This window comes from Nomascus leucogenys, chromosome 4, assembly GCF_006542625.1.
Source record: "Nomascus leucogenys isolate Asia chromosome 4, Asia_NLE_v1, whole genome shotgun sequence".
NCBI lineage: Eukaryota > Metazoa > Chordata > Mammalia > Primates > Hylobatidae > Nomascus > Nomascus leucogenys.
In genome coordinates this window covers 44,504,537-44,525,024 of record NC_044384.1, presented here as the reverse complement: position 1 = coordinate 44,525,024, position 20,488 = coordinate 44,504,537, and the positions used below count along the sequence as shown (strand labels likewise).

General features: G+C 39.1%; 1 protein-coding gene across 2 annotated transcripts; it reads left to right on the top strand.

The window, feature by feature from the left end:
• Window positions 1-22: 22 nt before the first annotated feature.
• Window positions 23-19,011, top strand: LOC100579694 (zinc finger protein 271). Of its 2 annotated transcripts, none has more exons than XM_003261928.4 (3): window positions 23-108; window positions 749-971; window positions 15,666-19,011. In XM_003261928.4, the coding sequence occupies exons 2-3, from the start codon at window positions 923-925 to the stop codon at window positions 17,627-17,629; spliced, it is 2,013 nt and encodes a 670-aa protein (XP_003261976.3). In that variant the 5' UTR covers window positions 23-108; window positions 749-922; the 3' UTR covers window positions 17,630-19,011. The 2 variants fall into 2 exon arrangements, with proteins under 2 accessions (XP_003261976.3, XP_030666431.1); XM_030810571.1 differs by lacking the exon at window positions 23-108 and adding an exon at window positions 119-420.
• The last annotated feature ends 1,477 nt before the right edge of the window (window positions 19,012-20,488 follow it).

Here is a 20,488-nt window from a genome sequence, read left to right as displayed (position 1 = left end):
GGTGAAGCGCCATAGAGCTGAACACTCCTCCCAGATTCCTAGAGCGGACAGGGCGATGGCGGGTTCGCCGGGTGTGAGGCTTCACAGCGGTCCGGTGACCGAGTCGAGGTAAGGGTGATGTCGGCTCGCGGATAGCAGAGGAATTCCGGGTGATCTTGCCTAACGAGCGGCCTCACAGCGCCACCAGGAAACTGTGCGTGGTTTCTCGAGTCCTTGGAGAGTGAAGGCCCCCGGGGTCGCTCCCGGGCACGGAGAGCCGATTGGTTCACGGCCTAGTGTTCGGTTTGTCCCCAGTCAGCCCTTGCTGGCCTTGGGTTCAACCGAATGAACGCCAGAAACTCTGTGGGGTGGGTGGAGTCACCAAGCGTGGTGCATCCACACGAATCAGCCTACCGTACTGGGAAAGAGCCACCTGAATTTGTGAGTGTTGGAAAAAGCAAAAGGGGAAGAAAAATGATCAGTAGTGTTGTTTTTGGATAGGAAGGGCAGCTAATAACGTAGTGTTAAACACTAGAATTCACTGTAAAATTCCCCCCTCTGCGTTATCTTTCCAGTTATACCTTTTTTTGGTAGCATTAACCCCTAATTTTGTTTGAACATCTCTAGACTTGGAATGGGGAATGTGTGTCTTAAGTGGGTTAATCCCCTGGCTCTTGGATGATGGGGAGGAAGCCTAATACATTCGGAGAGAAAAGCAACTGGAAGTCAAATGAGATTTTTTTGTTTTCTCCTTCTTTTATATCTTGAGGATTTTTCTGGTGGTCTAGTCTCAGAGATCACATCTGTAGTCAGCACAATGATTCCTTTCCAAGCCCAGTGGTGCCCAGTTGCCTCCAGGTCCCAGACCTTTATGTGGACAAGAAAAGCTTACAGAGGAAATGGTAATTCTCCACTTGCACCCTGAGGTGTCCAGTTGCAGCCCATGGAGATCCAGTTCAATTATGAATCTCAAGAGCATCACCTTCTGTCAGGTGAGAGGCAGGGTGTTATATCTTTGTTAGTGGCTTTGGTGGGGTGGGGAGGACGAGGGGGTGTCACCCTATGCTAGTGTCTTCAAATGATCCCCCTTAACTCTGTTAGGCAGTATTACCTCTTTAGTGTACCAAGCATAGTCACATGACTTTATTTCAAAATCTGGCAATCAAATTCTCATGCAGCTCTCTCCACTTTTTTAAGACCCCAAAGTCATTCATTTTTCCCTGTATAATGACCTCATTGCTAATCTGTCAGTTTTGGTCATTTTTCTTATCTACTGTAGGGGCATAGTTAAAAGTTCTGGAGTCTGACAACCTAGATTCAAACAGTAGTTTTGTCACTTAACTGGCTCCATTAAGTTACTCATGTATTTTACGATTCTGTTTCCTCACTTTTCAAGTGCATAGTAATTCATACCTTGAAGTTATTTTGAGATTTGTATCTATGTATTACTCCAGAATAAAGAACCCCAAAATTTAGTGGCCTAAAACATCAGACTTCTTAAACCACATTATTTCTTATTGTTCTGTAGGTCATCAACTTGAGCTGGGTTCACCTGGGCAATTTTTTTTTTCTCTTGGTGTTTTCTGGGGTCATTTTGCAGTCATCTCAGGGCTGACTCTACTGGGGCCAGGGTCTAGGATGGTTTCAATCACATTGTCTCAATGTCAGACTGTTAGTGCTGGCTATGGCTTGAGTCCTCATGTCTTCAGCAGGCGACCCTGGACTTTTTCACAGGACAGCTTGTTTCCAGTCAAAGAGAAGGCAAGCTCTTTTCATACCTACGTTTGTGTTTCATCTGTTAATGTCTCATTGATGAAAGCAGGTCATATGACCAGTTCTAAAGTCATTATAGAAGGTAACTACACAGGGATATAGGTACTGGGAGATAGGATTCACTGGGGTACACTAATACTATAACAGGCCAGGTGCAGTGGCTCACACCTGTAATCCCAACACTTTGGGAGGCCAAGGCAGGAGGAATGCTTGAATCCAGGAGTTCAGGACCAGCCTGGGCAACAAGGTGAGACCCCATTTCTACAAAAATGTAAAAAATTAGCCAGGCATGATGGTGTGTGTGTGCCTGTAGTCCTAGCTATTTAGGAGGCTGAGGTGGGAGGATTGCTTGAGCCTAGGAGTTCAGAGGCAGCAGTGACTTATGATTGCACCGCTGCACTCCAGCCTGGGTGACAGAGTAAAATGCCATCTCCAAAAAAACACCAAGAAAAAAAAAAAACTAAACAAGATCCTTAACGTAAAACTCTGAGCACAGATTTTGCTTACAGTAAATTCTTTATAATTGGTAGCCACTATTATTTTAAGTAAGATAATTTTGATCTCAGCGTTTTTCAGGTGTTCTGTAGGGTCTCATTTCCACATCATATGTTACTTCTTTTTGGTTTGTCCTCATTGCACTGTTTTTCCTATGAGTCACCTTCAGTTGTTCCTTTTCTCACTCTAGATCTTCTGCTTTTTAGTCTTGGAGCATCTTTATTTTATTTTACTTAGTTTTTCTCTCCTATATCTAGAACTTGTCCTTCCTTAATAATCTATTCCTAGACATCTAGCTCTTATCTTTCCTGAGAATCACTGCAGAATTTGACCTCCTCCTTGCAGTTTTACATAAATTGATATACTTAGTCCTTGTGTTTGTCTCTTAGAATATGTATAAAATAACGTTTTATTATAGAGAAATACAGTTATACTAAAGTCAGTTTGTAAAGGAGAACACAAAACAAAATTTAAATAACCTTCAGCTCCACCCTCTAGAAATAGTCACTACTAACATTAATATATCCTTAAAATCATTCATCTAATTCACCAAATATTTATTATTGATAAATGTTTACTAATAAGATCATACCTTATTAATTACTAGCCATATAACATTAGTTATTAAGGGTTTGCTCTGTGCCAATAACTGTTCTAAGTGCTGGGGATATAGCAGTGAGCTGAACACCCAAAGCCTTTGCTGTCAAAGTGCTTATATGCTAGTGCAGGGAAGGAGAAAATAAATGAATGCTCATTATATTATCAGATAATGATAATGGTTATGGAGAAATTCAGCCAGGATATATCAGTCAGGATACTAGCAGGAAACAGATGGCTCATTCCAGTGCAGTAATTCAAAGTTTCATGAAGAGGATGGGCATGATTACAGAAATCAGCAAGGGATGGAGAACAGCCATGGATCAGACAACACTGGGGAGCAGTTACTACCTGTAGGTCTTCGGGGACCAGGGGAAAGATTGATTACCAGGCTCTGGAAAGTATAGCTGTAGGATTTAGCCATCTGATAGGAGCTCTGGCCTTTGCTAAAAGGCTCAGCTAGTGGCCCAGCAAGGAGACAGCCAGGATGTAGGGTGACCAGTTCATCCCAATTTGCCTGGAATTTAGCACTGAAATCTGCAATAGTCCCTTCAGTTTTAAGCAAACCAGTACAGTTAGTCACTCTACTATTTTCCCACTTGTTCCCAAATCTACTTGCATACCAGAGGGCATGGAACCCCAGGTGGTGCAGTCTGTCAACATTAGTCTCCTGGTACAGAGCAGGGTGGGGCACAGAGCAGGTTGGAGAGTAGATCTGGAGGGGTAAAAGGACAATATTCATTATAATCCACCACTTTTATCCTGCAATATCCACCCCAACATAGCCAAAAAACAAAGTCCCTTAAGCTGCCATTTCATTTCAGGTTGACATAATTAAATCATATTCCCACCGGAAACCTGGAATTTAACTACCATTAGTGCCCTTCATATAAAACGGTGAAGGAGATGGGGAAAAGACATAATTAACATAAAACATGACGGCTACTGTTTTTGCTATTCACAAAGCCTAAATTGATAATCCTAATTTTCTTCTTCCATTACCCTTTTATATCTCCCTTACTCTCTGCCAGCACCTTGGTGGCATAAATTTCTTTACGTAGTTAAGTAATATAAAGCTGCTTTCCTGGATGATCTGAGTCCTCAGTAATCCTGCTTCTTTCAGGCTGCTTCAGTGTACCACTGACTAGGCCTACTAGACATGAGAGGACTAAGACGCATCCTATTGAATCCTCTTGAGTTCCAGACATAGACTTTCTTGCCCTTCCTATGTTGCAGCAACCAATTCCCCCTTGGTAATTGAGATCAGTCATCCTGGCCAGTAAAGTGATCCCTTCTATGTTGGTTCAGCAGCATGAGGATCCCAGAATGACCAGGAGACAGTTTCATCTTTGAAATTAACAAAATCATGACTTTGTTCCATGGTGGAAACATTTCTCCTTTGAGCACTAGAACTTCAAACTCACCATGCCAACAATTATGGGGATAGGAAGCAAAAATAATACAAGCAAATTATTAGGTCTCTAATAAGAGGAACCATTCTCACTCTTCCTCCACCCTTGGTTCCTGTACCTGTGTATGTATTCTGGCCACGGTGAAAAAAACAATATTTATTGTCCTTTGATTTAAGGCATATATTGCATCTATATGACAGCACCCCAGACTTACAGGGTGTTGTGTTGTTGACATAACTCAGCCTTTAGCAGATCATTCCACATACTTTTGGATTAATGGGCATATGGCAAGACCTATGAATTACATGTATGTGAATTCACTGCTATACTTTCTTTCCTGAAAAATGAGTTATTTGGAGGCAACAGAGTATCGAATACCGTGGTAATAAACATAACCTTAAGTCAATGCAAATTTGTACCTGGACTATGTATTTAATACTTTGTAAACAAATTGCTGCCCTCTTTTTGATAGAAGTGGTTCAATGTAATGAATCTGCCCGCATTTCCAGGGAATGGTACCTTTTTAGGGGCTTGGTTTTGGTCTTGGCTGTTAGCTGCTTGGCCACATAGCAGTTGGGATAGGCATATCAACCTTAATGAGGGGAGGTCCCTATTGTTGAGCCCATATATAGTTTTCATTCCCGCTGCCATGACTACTTTGTACATGAGGCTATTGGATAAGCATTGGAAAAGGGACTCATTGACAGTCATAAAGTAGATGGAAAGGCTTCTCCACAGTGGATGCCCTTTGGTGAGGATTCACATGGGACACAAATATATTCACATTCATTGCCCATTCTGGGAATTCCATCCTCATACTTTTCCCCCAGAATCTTTGCTTCCAGTCCTCCAATCTTGTTCTTTCCAGGTACCTACATAATCAAATAACCCATTAGTCACTACCCATGAATCAATATAAACATATACCTTAGGCTATGTTACCTTTCATGAAAAGTGGACAACTAGGTACATATGTGAAATTCTGCCCACTGGGAGGATTTGCCTTCACCAGTGTGTTTGAGGCCACTTCTGAGTAGGGGTGTAAATGAAAGCTATTTACTTTTGGCTGGTGCCACTCCCCACCATTTGTAAACCAGTTCTGTAATTTTTCCTCGGCTGTTAACTGATAATAGGAAATTCCCATGAGACTATAAACATAAATTGAGGGGCAGAGGTAGTGAAGCAATAGGACCAGGTACTATGGAATCCTAGTCACTTGCATATGGAATTTACTTTTCTTCTAGACTTTCTTTTGCAATGGAACGTTGCTTTGTGTGTGATTTGGTGGAATAACAACCAATACACAATGAACAGTCTGATGTGTAGTCATTTGGTGCTCTGTGTTCAAGTGTGAAATCTCTGTCAGTGCCCAATAGTAAGCCAGGATCTGTTTTTCATATAGAAAATTGTTGCTGACAGAAGATCTGGCCCTACTCCAGGGTGGTTCTCTATGGAGGCTTGTGAGAGGCTCTATACAGCATCCATGACTGCCACTGGCACTTCCAATACCATTAGTTATCCTGGTAATAAGAGTCTCACTCAAAAGTAGCAACGTTACAAGTTAATTAAATTGGTCATTTCAGCTCATTGAGCTGTGGTATCTGTCACCTCAAAAATGCAGAGGCGCTCCAAGTCTTACACCTCCTTGCAATGGTAAAATTTGGGTAGAGCTATAAATGAAGTGAGAAAACAAGCCATATGACTATCTGAGAGTGTTCCAGGAAGAGGGAGTAGCAAATCCCAGTGGCTCCTAAATGTATCAGGAACAGAGGGAGCCTGGGGTAGACAGGTATTAGGGGTGGTAGTGGAATGAAATGAGGGCAGAGAGAAAGAAAGGGACCAGATCATGTGGAACCTTATAAACTATAGTAAGGACTTGGAATTTTATTCCCAATGTAATAGGAAGCCATTGGGGTTCTTTATACAGGATAATGAGAAAGGTAAGTTAGGGAGAAGAAATCAAATGTTTTAAGAAGAGAGTAATCAACTATTCAAATCAATCCAGAAAAAGATTGAGAAGTGACCATTGGCTTTGTCAAGATAGAGCCTATTAGGGACTTTAATAAATGCAGTTTTGATGAAGTTTCAGAGATAAAAGCCTAATGACAATGGACTAAAAAGAGAATAGACCAAATGTTGGTTACAGCATAGAACAATGTGAATTCCTCATACACCATCCTGATGGAAGTCTAAATTGGTTCAACTACTTTGGAAATACCTAGTTGAGACCCAAACAAGTCAAGGTTATATAAATTGGATATATAACTTATAGTTTATATAACCTAGAGAAACATTTGTATATGTGTACCAAGATAGATATACAAGCATATTCGTAACAACATTGTTTATAATAGCAAAATGTTATTGTTTATTGAAAGAGAATAGGTAAATAAATTGTAGTGTATGTTACGCTGTAGTAGCAAACATGAATGGACTACAGCTACATACATCAACATGGGTGGATCCTCCAGGCGTAATGTTGAGCAAACAAAGCAAGCCACAGAATACAAGTAGAATTCCATAAATATATAAAGTTCAAAAACATCCTGTTTTAGTCTGCTAGTGCTACCATAACAAAATACCATCTACTGGGTGGCTTAAACAACAGAAATTTATTTTCTCACAGTCCTGGAGGCTGAAAGTCCCAAATCAAGGGACCAGCAAAGTTGGTTTCTCCTGAGACCTCTCTCCATGGCTTGCACATGACTTTTCTCTTCACGCGGAGAGTGGCTTTTCTCTGCATGCATGCCTCCTGGTGCCTCTTCATCTTCTCCTGAGAACACCAGTCTTATTGGATTAGAGCCCTCCCTATGACCTCATTTAACCTTAATTACCTTCCTAAGGGCCCTCTCTCCAATCGCATTGGGAGTTAGGGGTTCAACATATGAATTGGGGATGGTGACAGGGAGGGAGGGGGCAGTGCACAAGCACAAGTCAGTCTATAACACATGCAAAACCAAACAATACTTTCTTAAAAATACAAATATTTGGTAAACTCTGAAGAAAGCCAGAGAAGGATAAACATAAAATTTAGCACAGTGATTGCAAGAGTAGGTGGGGGAAAGAGATTGGAGGAGGAAGACAGGAACAGGGAAGCATGTAGAGGGGAATTCTAGCGTATTGGAAACTTTATGGTAATTTTTTTAAGTTGAATGGAAGGTTCAATTTTGTTTGTTGTATTATTTTTTAATTGTACATATATGCATATAGATGTATCCATATTTTTGTATATAAAATAATAAATGAGAAAGTAAAGTTTTTCAAGGAGAATTGCTATAAAGGGAAACAGAAATAAAGCAATAGAAGGATGGAATATAAGGTCAAGGTTTTTTGTGTTGTTGCTTTTTAATATATTTTTACTGACTTTTATTAAATCTACTTTAGTCAGGCATAATTTATGGACAATAAAACATACCTCTTTTAATTGTGCATTTAGATGAGGTTTTAGATGAGAATAGAGTCTCCCTCTGTCACCCCAGCTGGTGTGCAGTGGCGCAATCATAGCTCACTGCAGCCTGAGCCTCCCAGGCTCAGCTCAATTGATCTCCCACCTCAGCCTCCCAAATAGCTGGCATTACAGTTGCACATCACCATGCCAAACTAATTTATTTTATTTTGTAGAGACATGATATTGCTATGTTGCCAGGGCTAGTCTCGAACTCCTGGGCTCAAGCAATCCTCCCACCTCAGCCTTCCTGAGTGCTGGGATTACAGGTGCGAGCCACCACACCCAGCTTGCTTTAGATGAGTTTTGACATATATATAGACCATGTCCACTACCCTCCCAAGCAAAACATAGAATCTTTATATCAACACCCTTCTTCCAAATTTCCTTCCAGTCCATCCCCATCCCTAGACAACCATTAATATGCTCTCTGTCACTACATATTTGCTTGGGCTTCTCTAACATTTCATGTAAATGGAATCATACTTGCCTGCCTTCTTTAGTTCAGCATAATGTTTTTGAGATTCATCCATATTGTTGCTTTATCAGTAATTCTTTTTTATTGCTAAATAATATTCCATTGTATGGATATATTATAATTTGTTTATTGATTCACTAGATGATGAACATTTGGATTGTTTTCATTTCTGGCTGTTAATAAAGCTGCTCTAAACATTTGTGTACAAGTCCTTGTGTGGACATATGTTTTCATTTCTCTTGGATAAATATTAGTATCTAGAAGTAGAATTGCTGGGTTGTATGGTAAGAAAATGTTTAACTTTATGAAAAGCTGCTAGAATTTTCTAAAGTAGGTATACCATTTTGTATTTTCATCAGCAGTGTTTGAGAGTGCCAGTTGGTCCACAGACTAGTCAGTATTTAGCCATTAACTATGTTAGTTGTATTGTCAGTAATGGGTATTTACCAGTAGCTCCTTGAGGTTGAATTTTATTTCCCTGATAACTAGTGATACTGAGCATTTTGTCATGTGCTTACTAACTATTCATATAACTTATTTTGTGAACTGTGTATTCTAATCTTTTGTTTGAGTTGTATTATTTTTGAGGTGTAAAAGTTCTTTGTATATTGTAGATATATAATCGTCAAATATATGCTTTGTGAATATTTTCTCCCAATCTGTAGCTTGACTTTTTTTCTCAGTAATGTCTTTTGAAGAATAGAGGTTTATAATTTTGATGAAGTATAACTTACATTTTTTATTTTATGATTCATGCTTTTGGTGTCCTATCTAATATCCTTGTCTGCCCCCAAATCATAAAGATGGTCATCTCTGCTTTCTTCTAGAAGTTATATACTTTTAGCTTCAATGCTTGGATTTATGTTACATTTCCAGTTAATTTTTGTGTATAGTGTGAGGAAAAAGTTGGGGTTCATTTTTGTCATTATGATATCTGCTTCTGACACTTTTGTTTTGTTTGTGTGTTCATTTGTTTTTGGAGACAGGGTCTTGCTCTGTTGCCCAGACTGGAGTGCTGTGGTGCAATCACAGCTCACTGCAGCCTCAATCTCCCAGGCTCAAGTGATTCTCCCACCTCAGCTTCCCAAGTAGCTGGGACTACAGGTGTGCGCCACCACACCTGGCTAACTTATATTTTTTATAAAGACAGGGTTTCACCATGTTGCCCAGGCTGGTCTCGAACTCTTGTACTTAAGCGACCTACCTGCCTCAGCCTCCCAAAGAGCTGGGATTACAGGCATGAGCCACCGTGCCTGGCTTAGTTTCAACACTTTTTGTTGAAAAGAGTTTGTCCTTTCAATATTGAATTACCTTGCCACCTTTATTATAGATCAGTGGTACATACGTTTTTGGATCTATTTCTCAAATCTGTTCTGTTCCATTAATAGATATGTCTGCACTTACGCCAATGCCACCCTGCCTTGATTACCGTGGCTTTTGAGTAAAGCTTGAAATCTGGTAGTGTAACTACTCCAGTTTTGTTCTTCTTTCTCAAAAGTGTTTAGCCTCTTCTGTGCCTTTCTATATAGAGTTTAAAACTAATTTGTGTTCCCCAGTGGGCAGGTGGATGCATACCTGCCCCCAAAGGCCAAGGAAGCTGAGAGGCCACATAAAGAGGCTAACAAACCCAGTTTCCCAGAAAGAATCACTTAGTAGAGATGAGGAGAAGTCATGTCTGAGGTGGCCGCAAGATTGTGGATCCCCACCCTCATCCTCAAGAAAACACTCTTTATGTAGCAAGCTTTTTTTTTTTTTTTTTTTTTTTTGGTAAACATGTGCAGCTTGTCATGTCTCAGACCCTCTTAAAAACTCCGACCACTGGGGAAGTTAGATAAGCATCTTTATGAGGGGTTATCCCTGCTACAGGCAACATTTCTTTATGAGGGGTTATCTATGCTACAGGAATACCTTGGCATACAGGAGTCAAACATAGGTCATTATGGTGGTTTCATTTCAAGATGGCATTACTCTTATCATCAACAGGCTGTTTTCCTCGAGTTTGTCAGTTCATCCAAAAAAAGACCTGCTGGGATTTTGATTGGCGTTGCTTTGAATCTGTAGATCAGTTTGGAGAGAATTACCATCTTAACAATATTAAATGTTCTTATTTATAAGTAATTGTATATTTCTGTTCTTTTTTAGTTTATCTGAGCAGTTTTGTTTTCATTATGCAAATGTTGCACATATTTTGTTGAATTTCTAAGTATTTCATTTTGGGGTACAATTAAACATTTTAGACTGTGATTGTTAATTGCTTGAATATATAAATACAGTAGGGTTTTGTATTCTGTTCTAGTAAATGGATTTAAAAGTTCCCATAGCTTTTTTGAGATAGGGATTTTTTGGTATATGTGATTGTGTAGTCTCTAAAGACAGTATGACTGTTTTCTTTCCTATTTGTATGTGTCAGTTATTTCTCTTGTCTTATCTTATTGGCTAGGAATGTTGAGTAGAAGTGGTACAATATTGAAGAGAAGTGATAAGAGTAGGCATCTTTGCCTTACCCCCTTGTTCCTAGGAGAAAGGCATTCAGTATTTAACCATTAACTATGTTAGCCGTAGGTTTTTCTTTGCTTTTTATTGGAGTAGTCAATTTGCATAGAATATAATTGATATGCTTAGATTTAAATGCACCAGCTTCTTATTTTGTTTTCTTTGTTTTTTATTCCATCTATTTCTTTTTTTCCTTTTTGTCCAATTTTAGATTATCAGGTTTCTGCACTTTTTCTTCTGTTAGCTTATTATTTATACAGTCTTCTATTATTTTAACAGTTATCTCATCCTAGGCTTTCTCACATGTGATTCTGTGAAAGAATTAAGCCCCAACGCTATCAGGCTGTCTTATACATCTACTATGGTATTAACTGTGTACCATCATTGGAGAATTAAGAAAATAGTCACTCAATTCATTTTCTGTTTCATTCTCTTTTGGAACTCTGGTTGAAAAAGGCTGCCTTAGAAATTAGAACATGTACACTGGATTTGTTAGAGTTTAATTTACTACTTCTAAGACAATGCTGAGACCCTATAATACTGTAGTTCTTCTTATCCCCTCCTTTTGTGCTATTTTTGCCATATATTTTAATTTATGTATTTTATAAACTCCATAAAACATTCATATTGCTTTAATCAGAAAGTACACATTTAGATTTACCCAGACACTTTACTTTTCCAGTGCTCTTCATTCCTGCATTACCTTGCTTGCATCTGGGATATTTTTTATTCTTGAAGAATTCCGTTTAGTATTTATTTTAGTGCAGGTATATTTTTGAAAACCTTTCTTGGTTTTTATTTAACTGAAAATATCTTTATTTTAACTTTTCTTTAAGGCATTTTATCTTATTATGCAAGTCTATGTTGGCACTTCTTTTCCTTAAGCACTTGGCAGATGACATTCCATTATCTTCTGGTTTTCATCATTTCTATTAAAGTTAGGGTTGAGAGAGAATTCTCCATGGGCTTTTGTGGATCTACACATCTTTTAAGCAAAGGAATTGCCTGCATTTGTTCTGGACTGTTTTAAGAATGTTGTGGCTGGGCACAGTGTCTCACACCTGTAATCCCAGCACTTTGGGAGGCTGAGGCGGGCAGATCACGAGGTCAGGAGATCGAGACCATCCTGGCTAACACGGTGAAACACCGTCCTACTAAAAATACAAAAACAGGCGTGGTGGCGGGCACCTGTAGACCCAGCTACTCGGGAGCTGAGGCGGGAGGATTGCTTGAACCCAGGAGGCAGAGGTTGCAGTGAGCCGAGGTTGCAGTGAGCCGAGATCGCACCACTGCACTCCAGCCTAGGCAACAGAGCAAAACTCCATCTCAAAAAAAAAAAAAAAAAAAATGTTGTATAGCAGGCAACCTTTGAATATAGTGATAGTGTCTCCCTCTAAAGCAGAGGACAGGTGTCCTTATGTCCCTGCCTCAGGGTTCCTGTCCTGCAACACAACTTACTTGTGTCACCTTGTGGGAATTAGGGTTCAGGAAGGCAAATACTGCTATTCTGTCTAATGCTGTTGCTGTGAGTAATAAACTGTCATTTGTTTCTTATCTAGGATTCTCATGTCTTCTGCCAGGGGCTGTGAAACTGGGTAGATTGACTCGTTAGCTTGCAAGCAGGGTAAAACCCCAGATTTTTCAGCTTTTGATAGTGTTGGTAATAACGATGGGATGCTGACAGAGACATGACTTTCTGGAAGAGGAAGTATAAGGGCCTCACGGGCTCTTTAACAGATTTTGAGGGAAGTCCGTGAGAATTGGTAGTGAACATGTTGACCAAATTGTATGGTTAACAGAGCAATAAATGTTTCTTCATTTTATTGCCTGTTAATGAGTATTCAGGAGGTGATTGCAAGCCAAATCCAGGAAGAATGTTCAAAGACAGCTAGCTAAACAGTACCCTGATTGTTGCTAACTCTCTTCCAGGGGAACTTCAGCCTCAGTGGTCAGCCTCAGGTGTGTGCCATTGTAACAAATAGCAGTTAGGATTCATATTGGGTGGACAAAAGTGTCCACCCACTTTCAGACAGTTACAGAGATATGTAGCTACACTGAGCATAAAAGGAGGAAAATTGATGAACACTATGGACAGAAACCAGGTGAATTGTTAGAACTTTGGCTGGTTTGCTTGGGTTAGTTGCTTAAAGATTAAGGAAGAATGGAAATAGCTGAGCCATCTTACTACTTAGTCCCTCCTGTAGTCTGTCATGCCAACCTTAGATCCCTTTGCAGATGACAGTAAAAGTCATTTCAGAGTTCTTTTGCAGTGGATCTAAGATGTGATAGAGGAACTTTGGCACCCTAGGAGAGAGGGGGCTTTCCCTCAGACAGACAAAACTCCTGCAAGATACCATGGACAAGATATTAACTCGTATCCAGGCTCTTACAGCTCCACACTGGAATTACAGTGCTGATGAAAATGACCAACTTGATATGAAGAATTAGATAAAGTGTACTGTTGTTACTGTTTCTATATCTGAATGTTTAGTAGGTATTAGTTCTTGTATTTCAGTATCACTTAAGTCCCAGAGGGGATCCTCCCTATTGCAAAGAACTGAATATAGGGAAGTGCCAGAAGTCCTTTGGGACCCCTAACAAACCTAATGATTCCTTTGAGCTAGTCTTTATTTATAACTAATGATTCTGCTAATTGGAGCCTTTGGCAAGAGGGAAGAAGCCTTCACTTGGAAGTACCCCTTTAGGTTTTAGACTTTCACCCAAATTGAATGTGTTGTCAGCTCTCCAGACCATTTGTAGTCTGACAGTGATATGCCTTTTGTAATAAACACCACTCAACAATGGGCTGATAGCCAAGAAATTGGATGGGAACCGGTGCTGTGGCATAGGCCTGTAATACTAGCTACTTAGAGGGCTAAGGTAGGATTGTTTGAGCTCAGGAGTTTAAGATCAACCTGGGCAACCTAATGAGACTGCATCTCAAAGAAAGAAAAAAAAGAAATTCAGTGAAGCTTTCATGTGCCCTACCATCATAGGTATCTGGTATTGTTGAGTATAGGAATGGCTCCTCAAAAGTCAACTCAAAAAAGGTATCTAACTCTACCTTCCTAGCCTTTTTCTGGTTCACACTCCTTAGTAAGGAAGTTTGTTCACTGAATATGGCTGTTTCCAGAAAGGGATTATGTCTTCTTGGTCACTTCCTTAGAAATAACCAGGACAAAAGAGGTAGAAATTTTTTATAGACCTCATTTTGAAAATTTAAGATTTTGTTCTGACCATTCCTGGGCATGATGTTTCTTTCTTTCCCCTAATCGCAGTTGCTGGCCAGCCTGGTTGGTGGTAGGTATACCTTCCTGGTTACAGCCTAGCCAAAATGGAGCTTATGGGGTTCAAATTTAATTCTGGTCCAGCTATCTGGATTCTTTTGTTGGATAGCATGTCCTAAATCATAAAGATAATGATCACTCAGTTGATTGCACTGCTTGCAGAGTACACTTACAGTGGCTCATATAGACCATAACACAATACATTTTCTTGTAACCAATTTTCAGAGTGATTTATATTATCACTTTGTGGTCTGTGTTTACTGCTACAAATTGTCATATACAAATATAGATCCCTTTTTTTCCCGTAATTCAGCAGTTTTACTTACTTTGGTATGTGAAAGGAAAATAAATCTCCAGACCCCAAAATCACTAAGCTAAAAGGAAAAGTCAAGCTGGGAACTCCTTAGGACAAACCTGCCTCCCATTCTATTTAAAGTCATACCTCTGCTCACTGAGAGAAATGCATATCTGATTGCTTCCTTTGGAAAGGCTAATCAGAATCTCAGAAGAATGCAGCCCTTTATCTCTTATCTACCTATAATCTGGAAGCCCCCCTCCCTGCTTTGGTTATCCCACCTTTCAGATCGAACCAGTGTACATCTTACATATATTGATTGATGTCTCATGTGTCCCTAAAATGTATAAAACCAAACTGTGCCCTGACCACCTTGGGCACATGTCATCAGGACCTCCTGAGGCTGTGCCACGGGCATGTCCTTAACCTTGGCAAAATAAAATTTCTAAATTTACTGAGACCCACCTCAGATATTTGTGGTTCTCAGGTATATTCATTTTAAAAAATAGCTAATGCATGCAAGTGATGAAAGAGTCAAGCATTATCAAACTCTATGCAATAAAAAGTTTCTCAGAATTCCTCATACTCCTCACCATGTGACTCCCAGTTTTCTTCAGGTGTAATTATTGTTATTTTCCTGGATATTCTTCCTAAAGACATTCCTATGGGCAGAACTAGGATGGCCCTCCATTTGAGTGAAAATAAAAACCATAATTTTCATAGTAAGATGAAAGGTATGCAGCATTATCCCATTTGGAAGCCTATTGATGTTTTCACATAATAAATTCAAACAGTTGTATGAAAACTCAATATTGAAGTGATTGCTGTACTTAAGGACTGGGATCATTCTTGTTTGTGGCTTTATTATATAAGGTATTGAGAGCATAGTACATGCTCCACTGGTGTGTTAACAATCAATCTTGTACCATTTCTAAAAATTGATAGAGAAGATGCAAATAAAGTAATTGAAGCATTTTCTTTTCCTTGTTTTTCTTTTTCTCTTTTTTGTCAATACCATACTTTTAGTCCAAATTGATGGGTAGTGGTAAGATAAAGCCCAACCAACTTCTTTATCTTTTTTGAGATTCACACTGCTTGCCTTATATATGTTAATAAAATGCTTGTGTATTAGTTCTAATTTAGTCACAATTTACTAATCACTAATTAGGTTTCAGTATTCCTAGATCTCCTGTGACAAACATACAGAGCATATCTGGTACATCACTTCTATAAATGATTAATGTGATCTATTACTTATTGAATCTTTCTAGGTTTCCTCAGAGGGTAATGTTCATTTTTTGGAACACTCACACTATGATCACATTTTATAGGTAAATACTAATCTGTGTCACCTGAAACTTTCTTACAATATACAGAACACATTCCATTTGGATTTTGTTTATTGTTCCAGATGGTGAGAACAAGACCAAGATTGGAAAGCCAGCTTCAGAGGAGGGAATTACAGCAAAAATTGAACCATTGACAGAAGAGTCTAGCAGTCTCAGAGAGAATGTTCTCCAGGATTCTGAAGGCAGAGAATTCTGTGAATTTGGGGATAAATTAAATGAAAAAGATCAGAACGTCTTTAAAAGGAGACCTCATAACTGTGACGAATATGGGCAAAGCTTTGTTTGGAGTAAAAGCCTTTTTAGGCATCGAAGAACCCACTATGAGAAACCTTATGAATGTGATAAGTGTGGAAAGGCCTTTAGTGTGAGCTCAGCCCTGGTTCTGCATCAGAGAATTCACACTGGAGAGAAACCTTATTCCTGTAATTGGTGTTTTAAAAGTTTCAGTCGGAGCTCAGACCTTATTAAACACCAAAGAGTCCACACCGGTGAAAAACCTTATACATGTGATGAGTGTGGGAAAGCCTTCAGTCAGAGCTCAGATCTTATTATACATCAGAGAATCCATACAGGAGAAAAACCCTATCAATGCAGTCATTGTAGTAAAAGTTTTAGCCAGCGCTCCGATCTGATTAAACATCAGAGAATCCATACTGGAGAGAAGCCTTATACTTGTAACCAGTGTAACAAACATTTTAGTCAGAGTTCTGATGTGATAAAACATCAAAGAATCCACACTGGGGAGAAACCATATAAATGTGATGTGTGTGGGAAAGCCTTCAGTCAGAGCTCAGATCTTATTCTGCATCAGAGAATCCACACTGGGGAGAAACCATATCCATGTAATCAGTGTAGCAAAAGTTTCAGTCAGAATTCAGACCTTATTAAACATCGAAGGATCCACACTGGAGAGAAGCCCTATAAATGTAATGAATGTGGGAAAGCTTTTAATCAGAGCTCAGTCCTTATTTTACATCAGAGGATTCATACTGGAGAGAAACCCTATCCCTGTGATCAATGTAGCAAAACCTTCAGTAGGCTTTCAGATCTTATTAATCATCAACGAATTCACACTGGAGAGAAGCCTTACCCATGTAATCAGTGCAATAAAATGTTTAGTCGAAGATCAGATCTTGTTAAACATCACAGAATTCATACAGGTGAGAAACCCTATGAATGTGATGAATGTGGGAAAACCTTTAGTCAGAGCTCCAACCTTATTCTTCATCAGAGAATCCACACTGGAGAGAAACCTTATCCATGTAGTGATTGTACTAAAAGCTTTAGTCGCCGTTCAGATCTTGTTAAGCATCAAAGAATACACACTGGAGAGAAACCATATGCATGTAATCAGTGTGATAAAAGTTTTAGTCAAAGCTCAGACCTCACTAAACATCAGAGAGTACACTCTGGTGAAAAGCCTTATCATTGCAATAGTTGTGAGAAAGCCTTCAGTCAGAGTTCTGACCTTATTCTTCATCAGAGAATTCACACTGGAGAAAAACCGTATCTATGCACACAGTGCAGCAAAAGTTTCAGTCAGAACTCAGACCTCATTAAACACCAGAGAATCCACACTGGGGAAAAACCATATAAATGTAGTGGGTGCAGGAAGGCTTTCAGTCAGTGCTCAGCTCTTATCCTACACCAGAGAATCCACACTGGGGAGAAACCAAATCCATGTGATGAGTGTGGCAAAAGCTTTAGTCAGCGTTCTGATCTCATTAACCATCAGAAAATACACACTGGTGAAAAGCCGTATAAGTGTGATGCATGTGGGAAAGCCTTTAGCACATGCACAGATCTTATTGAACACCAGAAAATCCATGCTGGGGAGAAACCCTACCAGTGTGTTCAGTGCAGCAGAAGTTTTAGCCAACTCTCTGAACTTACTGTTCATGAGGAAGTCGATTGTGGAGAAGACAGTCAAAATGTGATGAATGTGAGAAAACCTTTAGTGTATACATCAACTCTATTCAGTACCAGAGACACCATACCAGGAAAAAAATCTAATGAATGCTGTTGATATTGATGAGTATGAAAAAGGTTTTAATCAGTGTTCAAGTCTTATGCTACATTAAAACCACACTGGATCCATGTGTGGTGGCTCATGCCTGTAATCCCAACACTTTGGGAGGCAGAGGTGGAAGTATCATTTGAGCCCAGGAGTTTGAGGCTGCAGTGAGCTATGATCCCACCATTGCACTCCAACCTGGGCAACAGAGCAAGACCCTATTTAAAAAAAAACCAGTACCACACGGGAGAAAACATTAATTCAGTTTTTATAATGAAAGTTTAACTCAGAGCTCAGACATTACTAAAATTAAGAAAAATTCTCCAGCCTGGCCAACATGGTGAAACCCTGTCTCTACCAAAAAAATAAAAAATAATTAGCTGGGCATGGTGGCAGGCGCCTGTAGTCCCAGCTATTCGGGAGGCTGAGGCATGAGAATCACTTGAACCTGGGAGGTGGGGGTTGCAGTGAGCCGAGATCTGCCACTGCATTCCAGCCTGGGCAACAGAGTGAGACTCTGTCTCAAAAAAAAAAAAAAGAAGAAAAAGAAAAACTCTGAGGAAGAGTCCTGTGAGTTGTGGGAAAACCTTCAATGTGAAAAACATTTTTACTGAATGTCAGTATACCACAATAGAAACATTTCTATCTTTTCTATAATGCTGGAAAAGCTCTAGTCTTATTCAGACATAACCTACAGGAAGAGAGTTGTATTACTGTAAGAGATCTAATGCAGAACTTATCGGATATTGTAAAAATCAGTGTGGGAAGTATTCAGTCAAAAGTCAGAAGGAAATGTATTATTGTTATAATGTCAAACCTTTAGAGAGCTTAAATTACCAATTGCATATCAAATTTTTTTCGATAATGTAAGGAAAACTTAAATCCTCTCCATATCCTAATTGGCATTTATAATAAAATGACACTTAACCTTGACAGCTAGAGTCTTTCTTTATGCTAATGCTAGATATCTATTTTTAAATTCCACGTGTGTAAACATGCTATACTATTCCGATATTAAACTTACTAAGTACATAATTCCAGTGCCCCCTTTTCTCAGAAGTTTTGTTTTTAGTTTTGGGGGGTATAGTTTTGGTTTTCCTAGTGCACATCAGTTTGTGCAAGTTCTTGTAATGTTCACAGCAAATATAGATTTATTTTGCTTTGAATAATTCAGCCCCTAAACTTTATTGGTTTGAAAGTTCTTCACTACCATTTAATCACAGCTTCTAAACATGTGAAACAGAATCTTTAAAAAAATTTTCCATATGTCACAGTGTAGAGATGTTTCTAGCAGCATTTATCTTGTCATCTATAGATTGAACAAAAAGTGGTAGCTGTGAAATTGTGATTTATAATAAATTTATAATAAATATATATTTGGTCTTCATCCCCTGGTACAGAGCTCCTAAAACTCTTGAAATTTCCTGAGTGGTAAGAATAAATAGGATGACAAGCCCTTTAACCACACCTGAGTTTATGTTAATGGGATTACTTTTGGAAAGACAGAACCACAGGATGGGGGCTAGTTGCCACGAGAACCAACCATGTGATTAGAGGGTTGGAACTTTCAGATCAACCCCACCCTACCTTGACCTCTGGGAGGAGAGAGGCTGGAGACTGAATTCAGTCACCAGTGGCCAGTGATTGAATCATTCATGCCTATGTGATGTGGCCTTCATAAAAAACTAAAGGACAGGATTCAGAGAGCTTCCAGGTTGAACTTGGTGAGATACTAGGAGGGTGGTGTATCTAGGGAGGGCATGGAAGCCCAGTGTTCTTCCCGCACACCTTGCCTTATGCATCTCTTTCATCTGGCTGATCCTTCATTGTGTTCTTTTACAAGAATCTAGTAAATAAACTTTTCCTACATTCTATGAGCCATTCTAGCTAATGCTGAAACTCAAAGAGGTGATTGTAGGAACCTTGGATTTATAGCCAGTTGGTCAGAAGCACCAGTGAAAACATGGACATGAGATTGGTGTCTGAAGTGCAGATTGGTGTCCAAAACTGACACAATTGGTGTCAGTTGTAGAACTGAGCCCTTAACCTGAAGCATCTATGCTGATCTGATTCCAGGTAGATAGCATCGAAATTTAATTACAGGGCACTTAGTGGGTGTCCACAGAAAATTGGAGAATTGTTTGGTATGGGAAAACCTCATACACTTCTGGTATCAGAAATGTGAGTATAGAGAACACAATAAGTTTTTCCTATACAGTAGCTAAAGTACCTACATGATTAATTTGTATAGTATATTCTGTGTAAAAATAAAGACTTTCTGATATTTTTTTCAAGTGGCAACATTCAGACTTTTTTGATTTCTGACATACATACTGAAAGCAGGCAACATACATGCAAAGTTTTCCACTGAAAAATAGAAATAGTTTGAAAAAATAAAAAATTCAAATTGTCCTTCTGGTATTAACAATTTGATAAGTTCTGCTACTAATTAATAGTACTACAAAGTTGTTTACTTTGATTGTCCCCCATAATTTTCCAATTAATATTTTAATTTAGCAGACATTGTTAAATTCTATTCCTTCCTTAGGAGTGTGATGCTAAAGCAAGGCCTTTTGGGAGGTTTTGTAGTACGTTAAAAGAATATACTATCTCTTCCAATGAAGCGTATATTGTATAGTGATAGAGACTAATATGTACAGAAAACACATGGCTCAATGTAATCATAAAGGTAGGACAGGCTTGTAAGAACTCAGAGTCAGGGTTCAATTCTAATTAGAAAAGGGAGAGCTTTGTGGAACTCCTGAAGTTTGAGCCTTGAAGGATGGGAATAGAGGCATAAAGGCAGGGAGGGAATAAACAAAGGCACAAAAGTAAGGAAGTGCAAGAATTGTGGAGCATGGTGGTTATCAT